At 39.8% G+C, this 24,506-nt stretch overlaps 2 protein-coding genes across 8 annotated transcripts in view; one reads left to right on the top strand and one right to left on the bottom strand.

Moving 5' to 3' along the window:
• LOC123746070 (uncharacterized) overlaps nucleotides 1-6,780 on the top strand; it is a 63,343-nt gene extending 56,563 nt beyond the window's left edge. For 5 of the 6 annotated variants that reach the window (XM_069314140.1, XM_069314143.1, XM_069314139.1 and 2 more), the window contains exons 3-6: nucleotides 647-805; nucleotides 1,980-2,118; nucleotides 3,188-3,277; nucleotides 5,007-6,780. In XM_069314140.1, coding sequence (XP_069170241.1) covers nucleotides 647-805; nucleotides 1,980-2,118; nucleotides 3,188-3,277; nucleotides 5,007-5,224 — 606 coding nt within the window. In that variant the 3' untranslated portion in view covers nucleotides 5,225-6,780. The remainder of the gene's footprint in view (nucleotides 1-646; nucleotides 806-1,979; nucleotides 2,119-3,187; nucleotides 3,278-5,006) is intronic. The other variant, XM_069314144.1, reaches the window with a different exon arrangement.
• Nucleotides 6,781-9,934: 3,154 nt separating this feature from the next.
• Nucleotides 9,935-23,415, bottom strand: Uch-L5 (ubiquitin carboxy-terminal hydrolase L5). Of its 2 annotated transcripts, none has more exons than XM_045727316.2 (7): nucleotides 23,260-23,415; nucleotides 18,804-18,867; nucleotides 16,905-17,010; nucleotides 14,146-14,333; nucleotides 12,814-13,011; nucleotides 11,717-11,816; nucleotides 9,935-11,522 (listed from the first exon to the last, which is right to left on the bottom strand). In XM_045727316.2, exons 1-7 carry the CDS (start codon nucleotides 23,336-23,338, stop codon nucleotides 11,262-11,264), a joined length of 996 nt encoding a protein of 331 aa, XP_045583272.1. In that variant the 5' UTR covers nucleotides 23,339-23,415; the 3' UTR covers nucleotides 9,935-11,261. The 2 variants fall into 2 exon arrangements, with proteins under 2 accessions (XP_045583272.1, XP_069170237.1); XM_069314136.1 differs by lacking the exon at nucleotides 23,260-23,415 and adding an exon at nucleotides 23,126-23,177.
• Nucleotides 23,416-24,506: the final 1,091 nt, after the last annotated feature.

Below are 24,506 nucleotides of genomic sequence, written 5' to 3'. Positions count from 1 at the left end.
AATTGTTAACATTACAGAAACATTTTTTTGTATTTAAATTCAACTACAAGCCTAGCCTGTTATCATTGCTGACATGATATCCTAGCTGCTTGTGTACATTACTCAATGTGCTTCAGGCATGCCACCTCAAAAATTTATGTATTTATTAATTTATTTATAAACAAGAAGATACATTGGGTTTGTGAGAGAACGTAATATTCATGTTTACATTCTGGCAAAGCCACTGACACGCATAACGTTTCGTAATAACATCTTTCATTAATCACTAACACACTAGTATGCACACAAAGATTAACTCAGTTATGGCTAGCTTAGTCCATAACAGTGTTGAAACATGTAATATTCCCAGTGGAGTATTGGCTGATATGAAATATTTAAATTTCGACATGAAAGCCTAGTGTATTTAGTATAGTTTGTGCAATATGTTATAAAATGTTATTCAGTGGTGCCCTTTGCTATATATTTTGACACTGTAATGGATACAAGGCTAAAGTATTTATAAACTGGCTTCCGTTCCCCAAACAAAACAAATTATTACACACATCCACAAGCCTATTTATATAAAATCTCACTCACAAGAGGCTCTTTGACCGCAAACAGCCACGTTCCATGACCTATAGTCTTCTTTCTCTCCTTGTTAAACCAGAAGTACGAGCCGAAGGGGTTCCTGGCGGAGGTGGTGAACGACCGGCGGAGGGAGGTGAAGGTGTCCTTGCCACTCTTCCTGGAGGAGGTACCCTACAATCGTATCTACCTACCGCCGCTCGTCCCTGTAGAAGTAAGGACTCCCACCACCGCTTTTGCTGTTAGTAGGCGTCTTGTGCGTGTATTTACTATTTATATTTTACTGTGCCTACAGAATCGAGAAATTAGCTCTTGGACCCCGCCTTTCTAACCAATCTATTTTTCTTCTGTTATGTCTACTACATATATTTCTCTAAACACACACACACACACAGGAAACATCCCGTAGCTGCTGTGTAACTCTCAGGTACCTATTTACTATGTGAACAGGGGCACCTGGGTGAAAGAAATTCAACCCGTTTGTTTCTGCCTCCGCCGGGGATCGAACTCGGGTCCTTAGGACTACGACCCCAGAGCGCTGTCCACTCAAGCCGTGAGGCCCTGCGCGCGCGCGCGTGTGTGTGTGTGTGTGTGTGTGTGTGTGTGTGTGTGTGTGTGTGTGTGTGTGTGTGTGTGTGTGTGTGTGTGTGTGTGCGTGCGCTTCAGAGGTATCCCTGGCCATCAGATATGTATTAGGGGTCCATGGTGCTGCTTTCAATATTATTTCACTACCTCTAAGTTTGTTATAGCCCCTGCCTGTTGTTACTGCCTCTTCCTCAGTTGTTACCTCTCTTACTGTTACTGCTCTCTATAACTCACCATGCTGACTCACCCTGTACCTGACAGTACTACTGACTCACCCTGTACCATCATTTACGTCAAAAATAAGTAAATTATGTAATGAAGTGGAAAGGAAGTTATGAAGTGAAAGTACTAAGGCAATATTGCACGTGGGATGGACACGAGGACAGGACAGGTTGGGACAGGAGGTTGGGACAGGAGCTGGGACAGGAGGACCGGGGAAAGGGACAGTGCCCAACCACTTGGACCACCGGGGAGCGATATCTAATGAATATCTGCAAATTTAAAAGAAAAAAAATAATAATAGTTCACTTTTGTAATACTAAATACATAAAAAGCTACAACTAATCACTATTACCAGAACTGTCTGAAGCGCAGATCTTTTGTAGCTAGAGAAGCCTACATTTCTCAATGCTTTTATCACCATCTATAAAAGCAAATGTACATGGTTTTTTTTTTGGCTGTGTGTTCGAGGTTGGAGGATAGATATTTGGAGGTAGCCTCACCCAAATGCTCACTCGATACATGGTGGGGTGGGGAATAGGGGGGGATAGGTGGGTTCGGTTCTAGTATGGTGGCGGTGGAGCTAACCCATATATCTACTGTTCCTTCAGGTGCATGGTACGGAGGTGGCTGCTCTCATCCACACCGCCAGCCACATCTCTCTCGTCTCCTCCACCCTCGTGCAGGACATGGGGGTCAGGCAGGACGTCCTACCCGACACCTCCGTCCCTCCGTCACCCCTTGGTACAGGTCAGAGACGTCCATCTTGTAAACTCTGCAGGCTAAAACTCTGTCTTTTGTCATTGATGAATAGATACTATCTTCCCCCGTCTAATTATCATAAAAGGCAGCTGCTATTTATATCCACCCAAAATCATTAATATATGTCTAACCTGCGCCTGAAACAATCCTTCGATCCCACTTCTATTGGCATGGGAGACTCATGCTATAATTTCATACATCCATGTATATATTTATTTAGGAACAATTTCCTAGTCAGTGCTATATCTAACTAGTGTTAATTGATGCTATATGCTTAAAGTATCACAGATGTTCATATATAGGGTCAACATCAGCATAGGTGTTTCGTAATGCTATATATTAATTTCATCAGCTCTCTTTGTGTCCATATATTTTCATAGACATCAGTAAATGTTTCTTGATTTTACGTTATCACGTAATCACAAATATTAGTTTTGTATGTAATATCTGTACTTACTGAGGTTTCATAAAACTAGCTGAAGCTAGATACATGTAATAACTGATGTTTCATAAAGCTAGCTGAAGTTAGATACATGTAATTACTGATGTCTATAAAGCTAGCTGAAGCTAGATACATGCAATTACTGATGTTTCATAAAGCTAGCTGAAGCTAGATACATGTAATTACTGATGTCTATAAAGCTAGCTGAAGCTAGATACATGCAATTACTGATGTTTCATAAAGCTAGCTGAAGCTAGATACATGTAATTACCGATGTTTCATAAAGCTAGCTGAAGCTAAATACATGAAACTACTGATGTTTCATAAAGCTAGCTGAAGCTAGACACATGAAATTACCCTCCATATAAATAAATAAATAAATAAATAAATAAGTAAATAAATAAATGTTTCATAATGCTACCTGAAGCTAGATACATGCAATTACTGATGTTTCATAAAGCTAGCTGAAGCTAGATACATGTAATTACCGATGTTTCATAATGCTACCTGAAGCTAGATACATGTAATTACCGATGCTTCATAAAGCTAGCTGAAGCTAGATACACGCATTTTTGTATCCCATCCTGTACTAGCACAGATGTCCTACAATTACAGGTACAGCATCACCGTGGCTGGTGGAAGGAAAACTGAGATACGTGGAACTCTCCATTAAAGGCTCCAAGCATGTCACACAGCTCCATGTTGGTCAGTATCTTACTGGGAGGTGCCCGGGGCCTCAGTAGGCTGTAGTGTCTCTCCATACATAGATTCTGGTCGCCTTCATATGTCCCGGGTTTCAAATCCAATTTGAAAATATGAGGGTAGGATCTCCTATCCTGTCCTGTACGGGGGCAGGATCTCCTATCCTGTCCTTCTAGACGGGGGCCGGATAGCAGGATCTATACGGGGGCCGGATAGCAGGATCTCCTATACGAGGGCAGGATAGCAGGATCTCCTATACGGAGGTAGGATCTCCTATACGGAGGCAGGATCTCCTATACGGAGGCATGATAGCAGGATCTCCTATACAGAGGCAGGATCTCCTATACGGAGGCATGATAGCAGGATCCCCTATACGGGGGCAGGATAGCAGGATCTCCTATACGGGGACAGGATAGCAGGATCTCCTATACGGGGACAGGATTTCCTATACGGGGACAGGATAGCAGAATCTCCTATACGGGGACAGGATAGCAGGATCTATCCTGTCCTATACGGGGGCAGGATAGCAGGATTTCCTATCTTGTCCTTCTATACGGGGGCAGAATAGCAGGATCTATACGGAGGCAGGATCTATCCTTTCCTCCTATACGGGGACAGGATAGCAGATCTCCTATCCTGTCCTGCTATAAGAGGGCAGGATACGAACAGGGATATAACTAAATAACTAGCAATGCACTTGAAATAATTACCGTGATAACACAAGGGCAATTAGCATAGTTTCTATAGTCATTAAAACTCATAAACAGAGAGTTTATATATACTCTCAAAGAACACATTATTGCAATTGTTAAAAATTGTCGCTAAACAGAATGCAACATACGTGGTTAGGTTAGATAGGAGGAGGAACTCCGGCACAGCACGTCTGCCTCCGGTGACAGTCAGCCATCAACTGATGCTCCAATTTCCTTGCAAGATAATTTCGGTGCAGTTCTGCTCTCGTTTCCAAATTACATTAAAACCATAAAGTGTATCTGCTCAAACATTTCTTCAATTAATCTATGATACAAAATGAGCCATCTGAGCAAAAATGATAATGAAACAATAGTGAAATACTTATTAATGATCGTTATTATAAATGGGATTTAGTTTGTTGAGAGGAGGAATTAAGGTGTCAAGCGGCTGCCTGACTTTGCAGCACCAAATGCCAATTCTCCAAATTTATTTTTTGTTGATATTTTACATTTCTCCCTCATTTTATGCTATCTCACTGAACTACTTATATAAAAAAATAACGAAATAATTAATATACATGTATTAAAATAAGAAGTGAACTTTAAAAGAGTTTTATGCCGAGTTTAAAGTAATTTCTTTGGAAAGCATCCGCAATGGTCTCTCACCCCCCACCCCCCCACCCCTACCCCAGACAAGCAGGATAGGATACGATTTTTAAACTCTAGTCAAAATCCAATTCCATCACTTTACCACTAAATACTGCACAAGCACAAGCCCCTGACATATATATAATTCCTTCAAAATTTTATAAAACGCCAATATATATATATAGCATAATCCCAGTTTGCTAGCACAAGTGAAAGTTACTAATACAAGTCAGCACACGTAAAATCCAGTCCACTATGGGCTCACCATAGCCCGTGCTACTTGGAGCTTTTTGTTCCAGGTAGCGAATCTTAAACAATAAAACGTAGAAGCTTACTAATACAAGTCACCACACGTGAAAGCTTACTAATACAAGTATTGCCCTCCCCCACAGCGCGTGACCTGCCAGCCGACCTGGTGCTGGGCGTGGACTTCCTCAAGAAGGCTCAAGTTCGTTTGAGTTTCCCCGAGAACGCCATCAGTCTGCCCCACGGCAAAGGGGAGGTCAAGGTGGCTTTCCTCAGCAGCAAGGAGATGAACCAGCACCAGCGGCGCCCAAACAATCCCTCCACCTCCATCAACAAGACAAGAGCCTACTCCTCCAACTACTGACAGAACACCCAGGTGCCCTCTCTCGATCGTGTATAACAATATATAACAAGAAATTTGCAATAAATGTATCAAGAAATGCATAAACTGGAGAATACTGTGGAAGGACACCCCTATGGGCGCCATTCGCCGCGTACTAATAAAATTAGACTTTAACAATTCTCTCTCGAATTGCTTCAAAGTCAATCATACTGACAAATACGCAGATAACCAGAGAGTAAATAAATAAATAAATAAACCTCTCTGGTTTAGCCAGAGAGTGCATCTGAAAGTGATATTACGAGAAAAGTGTTACGATATTATGAAAGAGAAGTTAATAACTTGTACAAGATGTCTGTGGATATTATTTGAAATATATGAAGCAGATGTAACTTCTCCGGTGAAACTGAAGAGCGTATAACTGTGGAAGGTTTGTGTGTGGAGAGCGGTGATAGGAAGCCATTCTGCAAGAGTACAGATATTGCTGATGATACGTGCACATTGCAACTTATCCTTCAAAAATTACAGTACTTATTTCGTAATTATTGATGGAACGTACATAAATACTGTGGTATTAAAACGAATAATACGTTTGATATTATTGCCATATCATAATGGGCATACCACTGGAACAGTAACTATTTAGGCAATCTAATCTACTCATGGCCTAAATAAGCCTAACCATACGCCATCTTAGGTCTATTTCAATAAATACAAGTGCTATACTGGGCCTAGAAAAGTTTAGGTTTGTTTGTTGCCTTGTTTTTCGTGCCCCTCTACAAAGAATACAAAACATGTAGTTTTGGAGATGCAACAGTTAATTGTTTACGTTCCATCAATATTTGTTTTAAGTACTATCATTTTTTGGATGACAGGTTGCTGAACACTTCTAGTGTGAATGATGCAGTGTTATCACTTCAGAAGCGCTCTAGAAGATATTGATGATATTGGCAAATATGTTAGTGGAGAGACCCAAAGGCACTCAGAAGCCTCCCTTAACCTAGAGGCACTCTGAAGCCTCGCCCAACCTAGAGGCACTCTAAAGCCTCACCCAACCTAGAGGCACTCAGAAGCCTCGCCCAACCCAGAGGCACTCAAAAGCCTCGCCCAACCCAGAGGCACTCTGAAGCCTCGCCCAACCCAGAGGCACTGAGAAGCCTCGCCCAACCCAGAGGCAATCAGAAGCCTCGCCCAACCCAGAGGCACTCAAAAGCCTCTCCCAACCCAGAGGCACTCAAAAGCCTCACCCAACCCAGAGGCACTCAAAAGCCTCGCCCAGGACAGCTGGTGAGTGTCTTTGTCATGATCGTCTAAGTTTTCAGTTCTGAAAATGATCAACCATAACATGAAGACATGACGAATGTGGTGATAAATATGATGCCAATACTACTATTTACACTAGACATTGAATTAGTAGTAATTTAGATGGATATGAGGTTGTACAGGTCTGTAAATAGAAGATGTACGTCTTTGTGAGAAATGTATAAATATTTCATTATAACCCACAATATATATATATATTTATGTGAGTTGTCTGCAGCATTTTATGTTGACTAACATTAATAAAAAGACCTTCCTAATTATCTTTTAATTCACAGCTTGGACGAACAGTATGTATACAATATAGTGAAACGTTGAATATATTTCAAATATATTGTGTGTTAAACGAAGCAAACTTTCCCATTCTATGTATTTTGATACAAAGAAAATGCACATTGCGCTCCCCCAAAGGCACATTCAACAATTTTAACGGAACGTGCGTCAGAATCTGCATTTTCTCATATAAATTAACATTATTGCATGTTAAAATTTGGTGTATGGTCTGGCCTAAATCAAGTTAGGTTTGCTGTTTAAGGTACGTTGGCAATTATTTAAATCTCTCCTCAGGCCAGAAAGCAATGGCCCCCCAAGACGCATTCGTCATTTTTATGTGTTGTGCGTTAAAAATAAACATGTTCTCATATATAAATAAATATTCTTAGATATTAAGTTTCTATAGATAGTTAGGCGCAGATTAGGTTAGGCGTTTAGGTTCTGTTCGCGGTTATTTGCATTTGCAGTACATAGGTAACCATGTAAATACAGAGATGTGATTCGAAAAGAGGTTGTCAGTGAAGCACTGTTCGAACATCATTAATTGTGAGTCGTATGTAAACCGTGTTTTCACTTATAAACGGGGGTTGGTGACTGGATTAGCGAGCATTTGGCTTTTGTTGATGAGAACGAGCTGAATCATTTATATGTGCAGTATGTGGGTGAAGCATTTACAGTGGGCTGTTTACAAAGGTGCGATTTGCACAGAAGACGTCAGCGAAGCACTGTTCGAGAAATGTTCTAACGTCATCAGTTGTAAGTCGTGTGTAATATAGTGTTTTACACTTCCTAAGGGTCTGCTGCAGCTCGACGAGTCAATTTTACCACTGCCAATGCCCTCACCATGTTATTGATGCTAAGGCAGTCATTTACTGGCAGATAACGTTGCAAGTAAGTAATTATCAATAGAAGGCACCAAACCGGGAAGAGATAACGTTGCAAACGAAGAATGTCACGAGATCAAGATGGCAGAAGTGGAGGCTAAAATGTATAATGTTGGTAAATTGATAATGTACAATGCTGGTTTCAGAGATAAGTATCTTATGCTGCGTTGAAGTCTCAGTGTTCTGGGGAGAGAGAGACTGCACAAATGTAATAGTGACCAACTAACAATTACAGTCAAAACAATGTTTTAGTCTGATTACTCAGCTCGTCCTCCTAAGGTTTCCCAACGTCAAAAAAACGGTCAATTTAAAGTGTCCTCTCCTAACCAACCAGAGGACCCAAAACAGAAAACGGGACAGTACGTCACTTCCGCCAGCCCATATTCATCCTGTGAATGCTTTTGCGCTACCGCTCACGGGATGAGTATGGGGTGCACAATAAACTAGCCGCCTTCGGCGGCAACAATCAATTTCGCCAGCCGCTTCCATTTTCTAGTACAATTTTTGGTCTGTGTAACGCATACGGGCGAAATGCGACGTTCTTTGTAATAGGACAGGTTGGATTACTAACGTTCATAAGTTCCTCATTTCCACCATACCAAAGTACTGTACCTGGAATTTATCACTGTTAAACATCATGTTTTTCCCCTTGCCCAATCGAAAACTATTAATATCAGCTAGTAGTTTTTCAGTGTCTTCTACAGAGAAAATTTTCATGCTGATTTTTGGATCATCTGCAAATAATGACACGAAGTTGTAACATAGTATGTTTGTCTATACCAGAGATAAGAAAGAGAGAGCAGTGGTGCAAGGACTGTGCCCTGAGGTACAGAGCTTTTCACTGCACTTGGACTTTTATCATATTTGATTGACTGTTACATTCTGTTTGACAAAGTTCAAAATCCAATGCCCCACTTTACCCGTTATTCCTATTGATCTCATTTTATGGGCTATCACTCCATGGTCACACTCATACGAATGCCTTTGCAAATTTTGTGTGTATATCAATTGCATTTTTAGTTTTTCTTCTAATGCGTCTGTGATTTTGTCATTAGTGGTCAAGTAACTGTGAAAAGACAAGATCATCCTACTCTCAATCCACCTTAACCTGGGTTGTAAAGTTCATTGTTTTCCATAAAACTGGAGATTTGATTCCTAGTCAAATTGAAGGATTGAACTTGGGTTCAATCCTCGGGAAGGACAGAAACGGTCAGAGACGTTTCTTTTACCTGATGCCTCTGTTCACTAAGCAGTAAAACAGGTACCAAGGCATTAGGAAACTGTTGTGCATTCCATCTTGAGGAAGGTCAGTAGTTGGCCAAGGGGAACTTCGATAAGCCTGAAAAACGTCCTGTTGCAGACATAGAAAATAATAGTCTGGTGGAACCAAATACAGGATTTAAAAGTATAAAATGCTTATAAGTACAGGTATGTACTGTGTATGTATAAATTAGATAAAGATAGTGTACCAAGTAAACAAAAGTTGAAAATGAAGCCAAAGGTAGAAATAAGATATTCAGATGAGCCACAGGAATTCAAGGAAAAAATGCATTGTGAGTAGTGAATACTTAAAATGAACTAGATAAGGTGGTGGAGGTAAATAAAATTCACAACCTCCAGATATAAAAAATCCTAAGTTACGAGGAAAGATTACCTGATGCTCAGTTATTAAGAGGTGGGTCCCAAGAGCTATGCCTCCCTGCCTGTAGGTTTCTTTTTGCATGGATATTCCAGAGCAGGTCTCAAGCCTCTGGCTGGCCCACTAATTCCTGTTGGTGCTATTAGAATAACCATCATTAGGGAACCACACACACACACACGTATGGCAAGTGAACCATTAATGTCTCAAAGCGTTTTGTAAGGAGAAACCTAAATTTTTACCTGGATCAAGGAGTACTAAGAAAACATCCTGCCTTTGTAAAAGGAACAATGAAATATAAGTGACTCCAGAAGGAAGCAGCTAAAAGAATCTATTGCAGATTCAGACAAGATTTCACTGCAGATACCAAAGAGGCAGTTTATGCATTGTGCAGACTACTTTCTATAGTATTTAACTCCTCACTGGAAAAGGGGGAGAACCACCAAACTATTGGAAAGTGGCTAATATGGCACCAATACAAAAGAAAATATGTGCAAATGAACTACATACCTAATATCATTAAAAGCATTCTCTGCAAGGTACAAGACTCACAAAACACTCTGAGCACATGAACTTTTGTCACCACTGCATAATTGAGTAGTAAAAGGACACACACTGGAGAATTTTGCAGTTTATTTATTAAATATCAATATGGATAACATTAAGGAGCTGCACCACAGCACTGGGCCTCGACACAAGCCGCTGGTGTCCTGGAGCAAGAGGTGTTGTCAGTCTGACCATGTAGCTAAAGTACAAGTTCTGCATTGCATCTCATGCATATTCAAATAAACAGAGGAATGTGGCTACATCTCTTTGATGTATACAATGCTGCAGTTACAATTATCCCACACCAGGAAATGTAAAAGAACACTGTTAAGAGGTTTCTTGTGAAGCCAATAATGATGAATTAAAGCAAGACCTAATAAATGTATTGTGGATTTTCTTCAAGATATGATGACTCCGGGAGCAGATGATTTGGCATTGAAATAGATTCTACAAAATAATCACTTGGTTTTACAGACAATATTATTGTTTTATTTGTAATTTCCTTATAAATTAATTGAAAGACATGCTGAATTTTGGTTTGATACAATGTATGGTAAGATTGCAGAAATTATTAAAAATCCCTGTTCACACAATGTTAACTTTTAAGATCCCAAACTGGTAGGGTAACAGATGGTCAGTGATTTCATGAAAAATCAAGTAAAATGAGCAAAATCTAAAGACTTCTTCTTTGGAGAGAAGTTCTGAAGTAAACAAGGAATCAGATACAAACAGAAAAATTAACGTGGGAAATACTTAATTGGGGCTGAATAACATTAAAATACTGTGCTGTATACCTAGACAACAGTCGAGATTCTTTCATTAGTCTCGTATGTGCCATTAAATGCAAAAACACCACAGACAATTTTTCTGGATAGAATAATACAATATTGCTATGCACAAATGTAATAATAAATAACACAAATTTGGTACACTTGCCACATCATAAGACTTTATTGAGGAAATGGTACACATTGTATGCAGCAAGATCAAAATATATTTGTAAAATATCATACATTCGTATGTTTAAAAAGGAAGCGAATAAAACCCACCTAAATTGCTCAAAATTCCATAACAATTTAAGCTGCCAATTACAGATGTCAAAAACATACAATTAACTCCAAACATCTTTTAGATTTTAACATCTAACACTGCTTTTTAATGCAAATAACTAACAATCCTTAAAGATTAAAATCTATAAGCATTTGATATAAATTTTAGTAAGATACCTTTGCAAAAAAGTTTTTTTTCAGCACAAACGTGACCATTCCAGTTTCCAACGCTCAACACTCGACGGATTGTATAGATTGGTACTCAACACCGATACTTCCTTCTTGATAATTACCAACTGCACCAAAGTTTGTTTCCAGTTTGTAACTTTTATAGTTTGTGTTGTTCCCTGTCAAGCACTGCTCTTTTCTTTGGACTTTTCTTTAGATTTCTCATGGCGTGCGCGTGCCTTTTCCCGAGCATTCTGATAGATTGGCAATAACTTTCCTTCCTCTGCCAGAATCTTCATCATGTTGACAATGAGTGGAAGGTAATTGTGTTTACGGCGAATATTCTCAACTTGCCAACGAGCTCGCTTGTTTTCCTCAGACTCCAATGTTGCTCGTAGACGTGCCAATTCCTCCTCTTGAATGGATGTGTCCATTTCACTCTCCTAAGAAGACAAATATTATCCATTATCATAAACATATACAACTCATTTTTTCCCCATTTGACAAAAAAAAATTATCACATCTCCAATTATTACTTCCCATAAATATTAAAACTTGTTTTGAAAAAAAATATTACAATCACAATTTTATACAATATACTGTATATGCAAAAACAATGTCAAATACAAAAACTTACCTCAATTTCTCTCTGCAACTGTGTAATATTCCTCTCAATAACCATTTTACGATCGCTGACAAGAGCCATAAGGTTAAAGTGAATTTCACCTTCACTGTATCTGTAAAAATATTACACATTTAACAAAAATTAAGAGTACAGTATTATGAAGAGCTTGTAAGCACCCAAGAGGTACCAATGAGAAAAGAATTTCAGTTTTTGTTAAAGAGCACACACATATGGACTACACAGGATTCAAAGGCATTAAATGAACCTGAGGATAGGGTTGAATAACCCAAGAATAAGGTTCATGGGAAAATGCATGACCTGAGAATAGGGTTCATGGGTATCAAATGACCCGAGAACAGGAGTACTGCATGACATGAGAGGTGAGTACCAAAGTGTCTTACTGTACTGGTTTGGCTGGGCTACTTTGTTACATGTTTTAAGGAAATCTTTCTAATAGCATGAGATGTTTAGTATTTTACATTGGGCATTCAGATGAATTGCTTCAGATGAACTTACACCAATGACCAATATATTACATGCATTGTTATTTGGAAATTAATATTGGACAATAAATTCTAAAATTCAATATGTATCAGGCATCTCTGACTTGTGCAGTATTAGAAAAAGAGGATTTGGTGAAACAATGTTATTTATTTTCATATACATTGAGAAAAGCCAGTGATTTTTTACTTTACATGTTTCAATCTAGGTCTCGAGTAGCGGAGCTAGCTGTTGCTAGTAGCCCCTACAAGCACCATTTCATCCATGTGAAATGTTAAAAATTCCTTGTGTTGTAGGATTTTTATGATTACAAATCCTACAACAACTCCTGTTGCATCCCAAGATGCAGTAACAAAGTGACCTCAGCATGCAAAGTTTAATAAGGAAATTGCATTAAAGGTATCGTTAGCCACTTTATCAGTGTCTCTCACTACCAGATACATACACTGCACTTGGCTACAACAAATATTTCTTTTGATATGAATAAACTTATTTTGTCTGTAAATATGTAAACTAAACCAAAATATGTAAGAATTAATAACATTTACTTATACATCTTTTTTGTAAGTAAACCAAAAAAAAAAGTAACACAAGGAAAAATACACTACTTTTGAATTCTTCGCTGAATAACTGGCTGTACGACTGTGAGCCAATCTGTACCAGGAGATATGGGTCCCAAATCTATTGGACCATCCTTGAGGCCATCCAGTTCATACAGACGGCCTTCGATGGGAATATAACCCACAAAGTGGAACACATCGTCATCTTCTGAAGGTTGTTGCTTGTCAAACTCGAAGAGAGTCTGCCTGTGGGAAGATGATTCAGTTTTAACAACGTATTTGTCTAATACAATAGATATTATTTCTTCTAATTAACAAATAATGTGAATAAAATTTAAGTTGACCAGACCACACACTAGAAAGTGAAGGGACGATGACGTTTCGGTCCGTCCTGGACCATTCTCAAGTCGATTCCAATCGACTTGAGGATTGTCCAGGATGGACCGAAACGTCGTCGTCCCATCATTTTCTAGGGTGTGGTTGGGTAAAGATATTTCAGCCACTTTATTGTCTCCTCGTCTGCAATAAAATTTAACTTATTTTCATTACAAATGATATTAATGTCAATATTACAATTATTGTACAGTAAGGTATATTTTAAATAAAGCCTTGAATTCTATAGACACTAATGTCAACTCTGGAAATTCACAGCTGCACTACAAAAAGTCTGAACATAACTTTCCCAAGATACTTCCATATCTGGAACAATTTACATTTCTTACAAATCTTACACAAACTTGGTGAAACCACACGGGGGTGGGAGAAATGCATGTGCATTTAACATTAGCCCTCGGTATATTTAACAGTCTAAGGGTGTGCTGTCATCAACATTACCCTGGTTTCCCACTTACATGGAATGCAGAGGCTTCAGCCCAGGAGAAAAAATTGACTAATATAATTAAAGAAGGTTATATAAATTAGGATAAAAACATCACTCGTCCATTAATTACATCATTCACACTACACTATATAGCTTAAACATGAACCACCACACTCCTGATATAGATGACTATGGGACTATACAACCTTATCACAATAAAGCAGCAGTTTCTGGGTGAGCCCCAGAGGCTCCCTGACAGCTTCAGGGAGCCGACGGGGCTGCCCACAAAAAGACCTCTAAATATAAATAGATTACAATAAAAAAGTTTATGTAAAACAATTTATCACAAATATAACAAAAATGTTAAAATGAAGCAAAAAAAAAAAAAAAAAAAAAACCAGCGTTGAATGTAATGAAACACCATTTTTTGGGTGTCCCGGAGATATCCAGGCTGATATGGATATCCCTAACTTTGGCACTATCAATGATAGTAGTTTCAGGGAGTCACAAGGGACTCCCCCCAGAAAATCATATTTCATCAGAATAATATGCTAAGTTACCTGGCAAATGAGTTGTGGACGTTGCGAATGGTATCTGAATTGGAGAGTGCTAACCCCTTCATGTGAGCATCAAATGTCTGTGTAAACTCCTTAAACTCAGAAAGAGTAGATCCAAGCTGTAGGTCCACGTGTTTTGTGTTAAGCAATATCGATAGGATTGCTTGGGTGGCACAAGCATTGTTTATCATCTGAAAAATTAAGGTTTAAATGAATACAAAAAGTAACTTGGTTATTCTCTAGGTTAAGAACCTGTTATCATAGACAGAATTCATGAAGAGTCAAGCAAGCCAACATTTATTCACCAGCACTATAATAATCTTTTCAAAGGTCCCTGCAGTCATAAAAAGTTCTGAGAAGACACTGGGTAAAAGCTATATCATAATAATAATAATAATAATAATTAGTGATGGTAATGTTTTCTCACAGACATAATAACATAAGATAAAATCCCACACTTGTATGAATGTGAAATTTATGTAAGGAATTTCCACTAAGTCTTTTGCACTCGGCCTGAGTGCTTTATCAAGGTCTGAGTGTGTGATTAGGACGAGACTTACATCTCTGCGTCTAATGGGGCTGCTATCCTGGATCCAGTCTTCTTAGCCTTCTTGACCGCCTGACCATGTCACCTCTAATCCCGACTGGCGATGTACCTGCAGTAATGCCTTCCACGGAAATATAGTCATGTATCTTTTTCTGTAATCTTGCTATTCTGGGAAGTGGAGTTGTTATTAATCGAGGTCTTCATCTGGATGATAGCCATTGTAACCTTTTCTATACCCAAAAGAGTGTGGCTAATGGGACTGCTTTCATTCATCCATTTATTGAGATTTCATTTGAATTCACTCAATCATTTTCCTAGTAAAGCTATCCTCTCGAGTAAAGCTTTTGTTACCAACAAAAGTACAGTATTCAGAGTATTTATTAGAACCCCTTCCACTACCTTCCTAGTTTTAATATTACTACTTTTATAGATTATGTCACATTTCTTATAATCAATATTGTGATCTTTTTCCCAACTACGGTTAGCTACAACACTGTTACCAGCCATAATTCTAAACTCTTTCTTATGTTCTTCAATTCTGATCTCCAGTTTACCCGCTGTTTGGTTCCCCACATAGACTTCACTACAATCTCTACAAGGTAACATATATAAACTTCCTCCCGGATTACTATCCTTTCCCACTCTATTCTTACTAATCCTTTTGCTATTTGTATTAGGGTAATTGAAAACGATTTTGTTTTGTATCTGCTACGTTACGGGTCAGTTTACTTAAAAGAGGGTGATAAGGCAATTTCAAAACCATTTATTTCTCAGGATTCCAATTTCTCTTTTAAATAAACTGACCCGTAAGGTAGCGGATACAAAACATAAAATTGTTTTCAATTACAGGAGAGTGCGAAAGACGGAGTAAATTCCTTACATAAATTTCACATATACACAAGTGTGGGTTTTTATCCTAAATAATAATAATAATTATAAACACAAACTTTTACCAAATCTTCATTTGGTGTCACAAGAGACTGCCAACGAGACTTCATTACTGTTCACTTTTCAGGCTGGTCAAACCTGCAAGCCCACCATCACATTTTGTTACATTCTTCATGATCAAAAATAGAAAAGCTGCATGCAGGAGAGAATGGGAAGTAAGGAGTAGGACAAGAACTAGCTGAATGGTTCTACAAAGAATAACGTTTTTTATATAAACTCAAAGCCTAACTTCTTGGCTATTAACAACTGTCTCTGGCTGTTCAAGATTGCCAGGTTGGTAATTGTTACACGAGCCAGTTGTCTAGATAGGCCAGGGCAGGACACCTTAGAGCCAAAGCTAGCACCCTGAAGTAATATATCACAGTACTCAAGTACATGTTTTGTCATACAACAATGAAGTACCATGCCACAGCATCAAAGCAGACATGTTGTGATTATTACTTTAGAGTGAAGTTTCTCATACTGGGAAATGATAGAATATTTTTATAATAAAAGACAGGTAACCATATTCAAGAACCATCAAACTACCTTCCATACTGTGGCAACATCACAGGAAAATAATAACACCACACATACCTGGGAAAATATCCACAAAATACAGTATGAAAAAAAAACTATTTGTCAAACTGTCATACATATCTAGTTATGATCCCTCCCCTACTTCCTTTTTTTTTAAATTCAAGAGTTTAATTTTTGTCACCACTTACTACCAGATCACCTCACATGACCATACCCCTTGCAGCACTCATACCATTACATACTAACTCCTTATTCTCTATTTAATACATTAAAGCCAAAGTCCTTAATTCTATTCTCATAACAGCAGACATGCTCCTCACATTGTCCAGCACTACTGTTCTAACAATAGTTCGCCGGCCTATTCTCATACATTATAACTGGAAACAATAAATCATTTTGTAACACTACATGCATCACTCTGCTCCCTCTTGTTTTCTTCCTATTCATGGTATCCATTGCACTCTACTCCTTTTTTCTGATATTACTCCCACGTTCCTTCTATAAGTTACATATCACAGGTACTTAAGCTCAAGGAAACTTTTCACTGCTCATTAATAAATGGCTGATATCTCATAAGAATTTCAGACCCTTGAGTGAAGGAGTTATTTGCTCCTAAAAATAAAAGTAAAAGTTATTTGCTCCTAAAAAAAAATAAGCACTAAAAATTCTATTATTTTATCAGAGGTGGTTATTACTAAACAAAATTTTTACATCCACATATCGTTCAACTCAAGTGCTATGCTGTTACCTGTTTTGCGAAGAATATCTTATCCAGCCGATTATCCTGCACCACTGTACCAGACGGCTGTTCCTCTTGCTGCCATTTGAACAAGAAAATGAGACCATGCACAGGCCTGAGGAACAAAGTTTTATAATTAAATTTACCTGCAACAATGGCATTGTAAACCATTTTCTAAACTACCCACCTAGTGTAATAGCTGCCATTTTTAATCACTTAAATTTTGTATTTGAATTTTAATGTCAGTGAGAAGTGAAGTTTAAATGTAATTCTCTTACGAGTTGTGTAGGGGAGAGGGAGAGTAGAGTGTCTCTGTATCCAGTGCCTGTGTTTACAAGAGTGGTGTGTATTATGATATGGCACTGTAGCTTCCATTCCCCTTGTGTCGCATTTCTACGAACTTCACGACTCCTCAGAGGCCTATATCTTGTTGAGGATGGAGGTCTGTTTGTGTGTGAGGCACCCACAACCTTCAGCTCTAAGTTGTGGAGAGCTCTACTCTACACATGTGCACGAATTCGTCTGCCAGCCATCCGATGAAATTACTGCACTAATACTACCAACACATCAAGTTAACTCAATTAGCATTACTCACTAAATCAACAACCATTCCAGAATGCCGATTGGACATAATTTGGAGTTGAAGCTGCATTGTAAACTTAGAAACAGACACATTCAAGTGTGCCAAGAATCTAGTGATATCTGAATAATGTTACAATAACTATTGGGAAGGGATATCACTACCGCCTTGCTTAACTCAGGGAAGACTGCATTTATTGTCAAGGGAGGGAATTGTTCACCACAACTTTGCCAGGGGAATTGACTTTACCACTTTACTAAGTAAATGTGCTCTTACTGCCATTTCCAGCCATCATTGCCTATATCATCATCCATTCATCCTCTATCTCTCGCCAGTCGATATCTTGCACAGTCCACATGTGGAAGTGAGTAGATTATAATGATGAAAATTAGCACAGCAGCCTATGGTTCCACGATATACATTTATCAAATAAACTCCAAATATCCTTAGATGTTCTTGATAAAACTGAAAATCAGACACATAATTGCACATAATGCAAAACTTCCAATTTTTGTTTTTCCCGTGGTCAGGGAACACAAATGAACACTTTTATAAGACGAAAAATGTTTTTTTATATTTTTTATTTCTTGCGCACAGCGGTGTTGACAACTTTTAAGGCTGTAGCAGCTTAAGGGTTAATTTAAAACAGGCATAAATTCTGCCACCAGGAGTTTACGAGGGTCAATAACAAAATTTGCCCTTGCTCCAACATATATGTCTTAAAAATGTCATGCTGATACATAAAGGCATTCTCTAGGTATCCCAAGGACACCACAATTTTGTTTTCTTAAACTATTATATAAGGTATACTTTCTGTGGATATCTAGTAATGAGAACTGCTTTTGGACTGTGAAACTAGAATTGAACATGTATGCAATTTATCAGCAAGATCTACTTAGGCCAACCCCAACCTACTGTATGTTCTATACTTATTTATTTATTTATTTATTTATATACAAGAAGGTACATTGGGTTTGTGAGAATACATAGCATAGTATTTACAATCTTGTAAAGCCACTAGTACGCGCAGCGTTTCGGGCAGGTCAAATTAATACAATAAGATATATAAAACAAAATTAATAAAACTATATACAGTGGCGCCTCGATTAACGAGTTTAATCCGTTCCGGCACCAAGCTCGTCACGTGGAAAACTCGTCTTGCGAAACAACAACAAAACTGTCGTAAAAGGTGTCCGAGAACCAGCGGAAACGCTCGTTAGTAGAGACAAATGTTCTGCGAGTGGCTCGCTCGTTACTCAAAATGCTCGTAGATAGAGCCGCTCGTTAATCGAGGTGCCACTGTACTAGTATGAAATTACAACACTTACTTAAGATTTATGAAGGAATCATCATCTAAGCTCCAGATTTCTTCCACTTGAACACCTTTAACCCCTGAAAATATATTTGATCATAAAGCCTTTTGTCTAATGATATTTCTCAGTTTTATTGATTTTTGCTAAGAATAAAACCTGGCATTACAGAGGCATCTTCACAAAGCATTTTTAAAACTAGAGGTGTCCTAATACCAAAATTTTGACTAATACCATACTAACAATGATTTATTATTCAAAACAATGATTTATTATTCAATACTAATATTCCAACACTTCCATACTGATATAAAATATTTTTTGTTTATATGTTAGAATTTATTAAAACGACAAGCTTCTCGTAATCTCAGGCTTTGTAAACACGACATTGTAAATTACTGTAGTAGCACTCAATAATATAATACAATAATAATAATATTAATAACTATTCCTGCAAAGATAATTAAATGAAACTATTGTAAATAGATTCCCAGCATGATTACCAATTATGAACACTCAGATAAAATACCATTGTTATTTTGCAGGGCTACTTAGTCTTGGAGTGATTTGACCCAAGTTGCCATTCATTTCCTACTATATTGAGGGGGGGTATCATCACAACTACACCCAAGTCTAACAAAACAGCTAGAAGAAGAGGCGTAGCAGGCATAACCTGTAAAACCTGAAGACACCATGCACCCGAGAATGGGAAACAGGCCAAGGAAAAAATGCACAGCCAACTCCCAGCACACTGGAAAAGGAGTGCTAGCAGCAAAACAAGGGGTGACGACACAAAAAACCAGCATTGAATGTAATGAAATGCCATTTTCTGGGTAGAAAATGAATTTTGGAGATTTAATTTTTCAACTTTCCTCGACAGTGACGAAAACATAAGAAATATTGAGAAGATTTGTGTTAGAATCATTAATCAGGTATTTAGCTCCCTGGAGCTAACTACCCAAAGAGCAGGAAAATAGGGACTTACCCAGGAATAAGCTGCACTACACCACTCTGAACGAAGACGAGATAACTGGCTGCAACCACCGACCCAAGGCGACACAAGACCGCTGAGGGTCCAACACATTAACAAGATATCGGACAGCTAGGACCCTGTTCAATCTCCAAAACCCCCATGCCTGAATGTCTACCCAAGACATATGTATTGCCAAACACAGCAGCCAAAGCTGCAAACTTACGAACATCATGGGTGTGAGGGTAGATTGCATGCTGGCAACACCTGATAACCCTGCGGATGACTTGAGAGACCCGAGCCCTGGAACAGGGGACAAGAGAAAAAGGGTCAACCCAAAGAGCATCCCTGGACACAGAAGCCGAGGCGCGCAGGTAGCGGTGTAAAGCCGCAACCGGACACAAAACATGATGGACCCCCGGCATGACCAACCAAGTATCCATGACCCATGGGACCCTCTGGAAGCCCTCCATCTCGTTCTTCGCCAGAAAAGGAGATGACTGCAACCAAACAAAACATCCACCCAACCCAAAAGAGTAAAAGCCTCTGCATCAGAGGAGCGAGTAAAACTCTCTGACCCGACACCCAGAAGCCAAAGCCAACAAGAACAAAGCTTTCTGGAAACAGTCTTGGACTGAAGGGGCCAACACAAACTGAGAAGAAAAAAGGAGAGCACCCAGTCCAAAGACCAGGATGGCTCAGCATTGCATGTAATGAAAACAAATAAATCAGCGTTGAATGTAATGAAACACCATTTTCTGGGCGAGACCCGTAGGTTCCCCGAAGCTATCCAGGCTGATGAATGGCCTATAGAAACCCCTATGTGGTTGAAAGTATTCTATGTCTGCCATCGACCGGGTCAGGCACCCAGAAAGGTAGGCACCCCAAAACAAACCCTATCTGGTTAAAAAATTGCTAATGAAAACCGAACTGTGGAACGGAATTCCCCAACTGAAACGAGCAGACTAGCATGATGTCACACCCGTCACCGTGCCGATGCCTGCACAGCTTCCCCCTCCCCAAGATAGCGGAAGGAGGAGCTCCAGACCCCTTTTTCATCCAGCATTTCAGGATGACTGACCACTTATCCGAACACAACATGTTATCCGTTCAGTCTCAGTCCCAAAGAGTTCAGATAGCACATGGCTCACTGTACATAGACTGTCAATACTGTATAAGGCATCTACATTCGTACTTGACACTGAAAACATGAAATTGCACATTACTTTTGTTTTCCACATTATGCCTGAAATGCTCTGCATATTAGTGGCTATAGGCATTATACTTGTCTTACCTAGGAATCCTCCACTGTTCCTGTATCCCATGTACGTACAGTATGTACTTTTGTCTAAATAAATTATTATTATTATTATTGAAAGTGCAGTAATTTCTTAGAAGCAATTTAAGAATTACCTGAATTATGAATCTATACGTAACCTATGATGTATGGTTAAGTTGTACTCAGGCATTTCCCACATACTGTTGCTCATTTTCTGTTACAACTATATATAGATAGGTTAGACTGGATTAGGTTATGCTAGGTTAGGTAAAATTATAGTTATGTATATAAAAAATAAAGTACATTTGCGAGCTGTCTTCTATACAAATTGTCATATTTGTCCATGCTGGATATAAAAGCCAATTGGGCACAATGATATATTAATACACACCAACATCCTGGAACAGACCAAGCAGTACAAATTTTGTTTCATTAATGATAATAATTCATTTTGTCTGGGACAGAAAGCCAGTGTATATGCAGTACATACTTTTGGCCTGTATCAAGGTCCCCCCCCCTCCCCAATGTCGAACTACTGGCCCTCCCCCCAATGCAACACCAGAAAAGCTGTCTAACCCCTATATCTATTTACTGCTGGGTGAACAGCTGCATTAGGCAAAAGGAAATGACAGTAACAATGCCAATGTTTATTCAAAAGAATGTGTGTACATAGAACATAGAAGTAATGTACAAATGTACAAATGGTAGGAAAAGGAGTTACACAATCTACGAAGCCATTATTATGCAAAGAATTTCGGGCAAAAACATAAAATAACTAGAAAACTAATTTAACGAAGGTTTGAAAGGGGGGGGGGGGGGTTAAACACTTAATATTAAAAGAAGAAAAACTAACAAAAGAGAACGTCCACGGAAAATAAGTCTCTTGTGCTCTTTCATTCTCTGAGCTAGTGAAATGTGTCCAATCACTTCAGCCTGCCCAGGAATCGAATGTGGGACCCTGAATGTGAGTCGAGAATGAAACCAAAAATATATAGTGTACAGACTGGCTGTATATAATATACAGTATACATAACTCCATAATTTAGGTGATTAGGGGCCTGACAGCTGAGTGGACAGCACTTCAGATTCGTAGTCCTGAGGTTCTGGGTTCAATTCCCGGTGGAGGCGGAAACAAATGGGGAGTTTCTTTCACCCTGATGCCTCCCTGTTCACCTAGCAGTAACTAGGTACCTGCGAGTTAGACAGCTGCTACGGGCTATTTCCTGGGGGGGGGTGTAATAAAAAGTAGGCCTGGTCGAGGACCGGGCCGCGGGGACGCTAAGCCCTGAAATCATCTCAAGATAACCTCAAGAAGATAGGTAAACATTCCGTGCTAATATCAATAGTGAATTAACCTATTCCTGCGACCTACATGTTAATTCACCTGCCATTTTAATTTTGTACGAGACCGATGAGTATGTACTACGCAGAATGGGGGGTTGAAATAACCTAAGCTACAGTACTCTATCCCTTTGAGATGTATTTTTTTTTTCTCAATAAATAACTGGGGCGGTGTGCAGGACAAACATATCAATTGTGACACTAGCTCTCCACATATGTCAGTTGCTTAATTTAGAAACTGTACTTGTGGTCGGTCTCGAACCCATTGTTGATGTGACGACTTATACTGAATTTTGTAACTAGCTCATCATGATTGTAACTTGCTTAGCTAAATGAATTGTGGGGTTCAGTCCCTGAGCCCATTATGTGCCTCTGTAACCCTTTCCACTACCGCCCACAAGATGGGTATGGGGTGCATAATAAATGAACTAAACTAACTCAATAAACATACTTGAACTATACAGTCTGTGACTCATCCCAAAACACTCACTTAAGAGCTCCACAACTCTACAGGTAATTATGCTTCCACTGAGCTAGTGAAAATCTCTCAGTTTACCTTAGGGTAGACCAAAGGTAAACTTGAAGCACAGACTCTACACAGTTTACATCTGTCTTGTGTTTCATCTCGTGTAGAGACCATGACGCCTCCAAAACGCTTATACATTCATCATTATTGACCTTCAAGACACGAGAGACCCCAATACACATCAATATCCTACAAACACAGTATGAAATATATATATTTATTACAGATTATAACCCCCAGTGAGTGAGTGAGAGCCGCCATGCCCGAGTGGTAGTGAGGGTGTGTGAGTGGCCTCCTCTCACCCCTCTCAGGCAGCCCTCACCACCTCACAGGTCACCCCTGGCCCCTCACGCCTCACCAAACTTGTGTATGAGGTCGGTGAAGACCCCGGGGTCACTCTCGATGAGGCACCAGTTGCCAGCGTCAGACACCACCATGATGATGCTGCTCTTGTCTTGTCAACACTGGCGGCGGCGGCGGCTAGGCTGCTGCTGCTCCCCTGCCTCCCCTGGCCGGCCCTCCACCCCCTGCAGCCCCCCTCACCATCCCTGTACACCCCCTGCAGCCCCCCTCACCACCCCCTGCAGCCCCCTCACTTCCCTCTCCACCCCCTGCAGCCCCTTCACTTCCCTCTCCACCCCCTGCAGCCCCCTCACTTCCCTCTCCACCCCCTCACCATCCCTCTTCACTCCCTGCAGCCCCTCACCATCCCTCTCCACCCCCTGGACCCCCTCACTATCCCTAGGCTGCCCTCTCCACCCCCTGGGCCCCCTCACCATCCTTCTCCACCCCCTGGACCCCCTCACTATCCCTAGGCTGCCCTCTCCACCCCCTGGGCCCCCTCACCATCCTTCTCCACCCCCTGGAGCCCCTCACTATCCCTAGGCTGTCCTCTCCACCCCCCTCGACCCCCTCACCATCCTTTTCCACCCCCTGGAGCCCCTCACTATCCCTCTCCACCCCCTGGAACCCCTCACCATCCCTCTCCACCCCCAGGAACCCCTCACCATCCCTCTCCACCCCCAGGAACCCCTCACCATCCCTCTCCACCCCCTGGAACCCCTCACCATCCCTCTCCACCCCCTGGACCCCTTCACCATCCCTAGGCTGTCCTCTCCACCCCCTGAAACCCTCATGAAAAAACATAGAATTGGCCTAGTTACAAAAGAAGTTAAGATATACTCGTCAGTGCTTACCAATATAATACGAAGAACCAAAGCTTCTTTTTTATGAGAATAGATTTAAAGAAGCAAAATGAAATATGAAAAGTACACGGAAAGCCATCTCTAACATCCTAGGGTTTAAACAACAATCACATAACAAGCAGATAAAACTCTCCAAAGATGGTTACACACTTGCAACAGATTTAGATATTGCAACTGAATTCAATAGCTTCTTTTCATCAATTGGTTCAAACCTTGCCAGAAAAATTCCAGAGACCCAGATACATGTTACTACATATCTCACAGGCAGCTGTCCTAACACTCTACTCCTTTTACCAGTCAGCCCGACGGACCTTATATCCAAAATTCAATCACTTAAAACCAAAGCTTGGAACATTAATGAAATACCATCTATGATATAAAAAAAAGAGTGCTGCCCCTG

The sequence above is a fragment of the Procambarus clarkii genome, chromosome 78 (genome assembly GCF_040958095.1).
Source record: "Procambarus clarkii isolate CNS0578487 chromosome 78, FALCON_Pclarkii_2.0, whole genome shotgun sequence".
NCBI lineage: Eukaryota > Metazoa > Arthropoda > Malacostraca > Decapoda > Cambaridae > Procambarus > Procambarus clarkii.
This window is presented reverse-complemented; position numbering and strand designations above follow the sequence as displayed.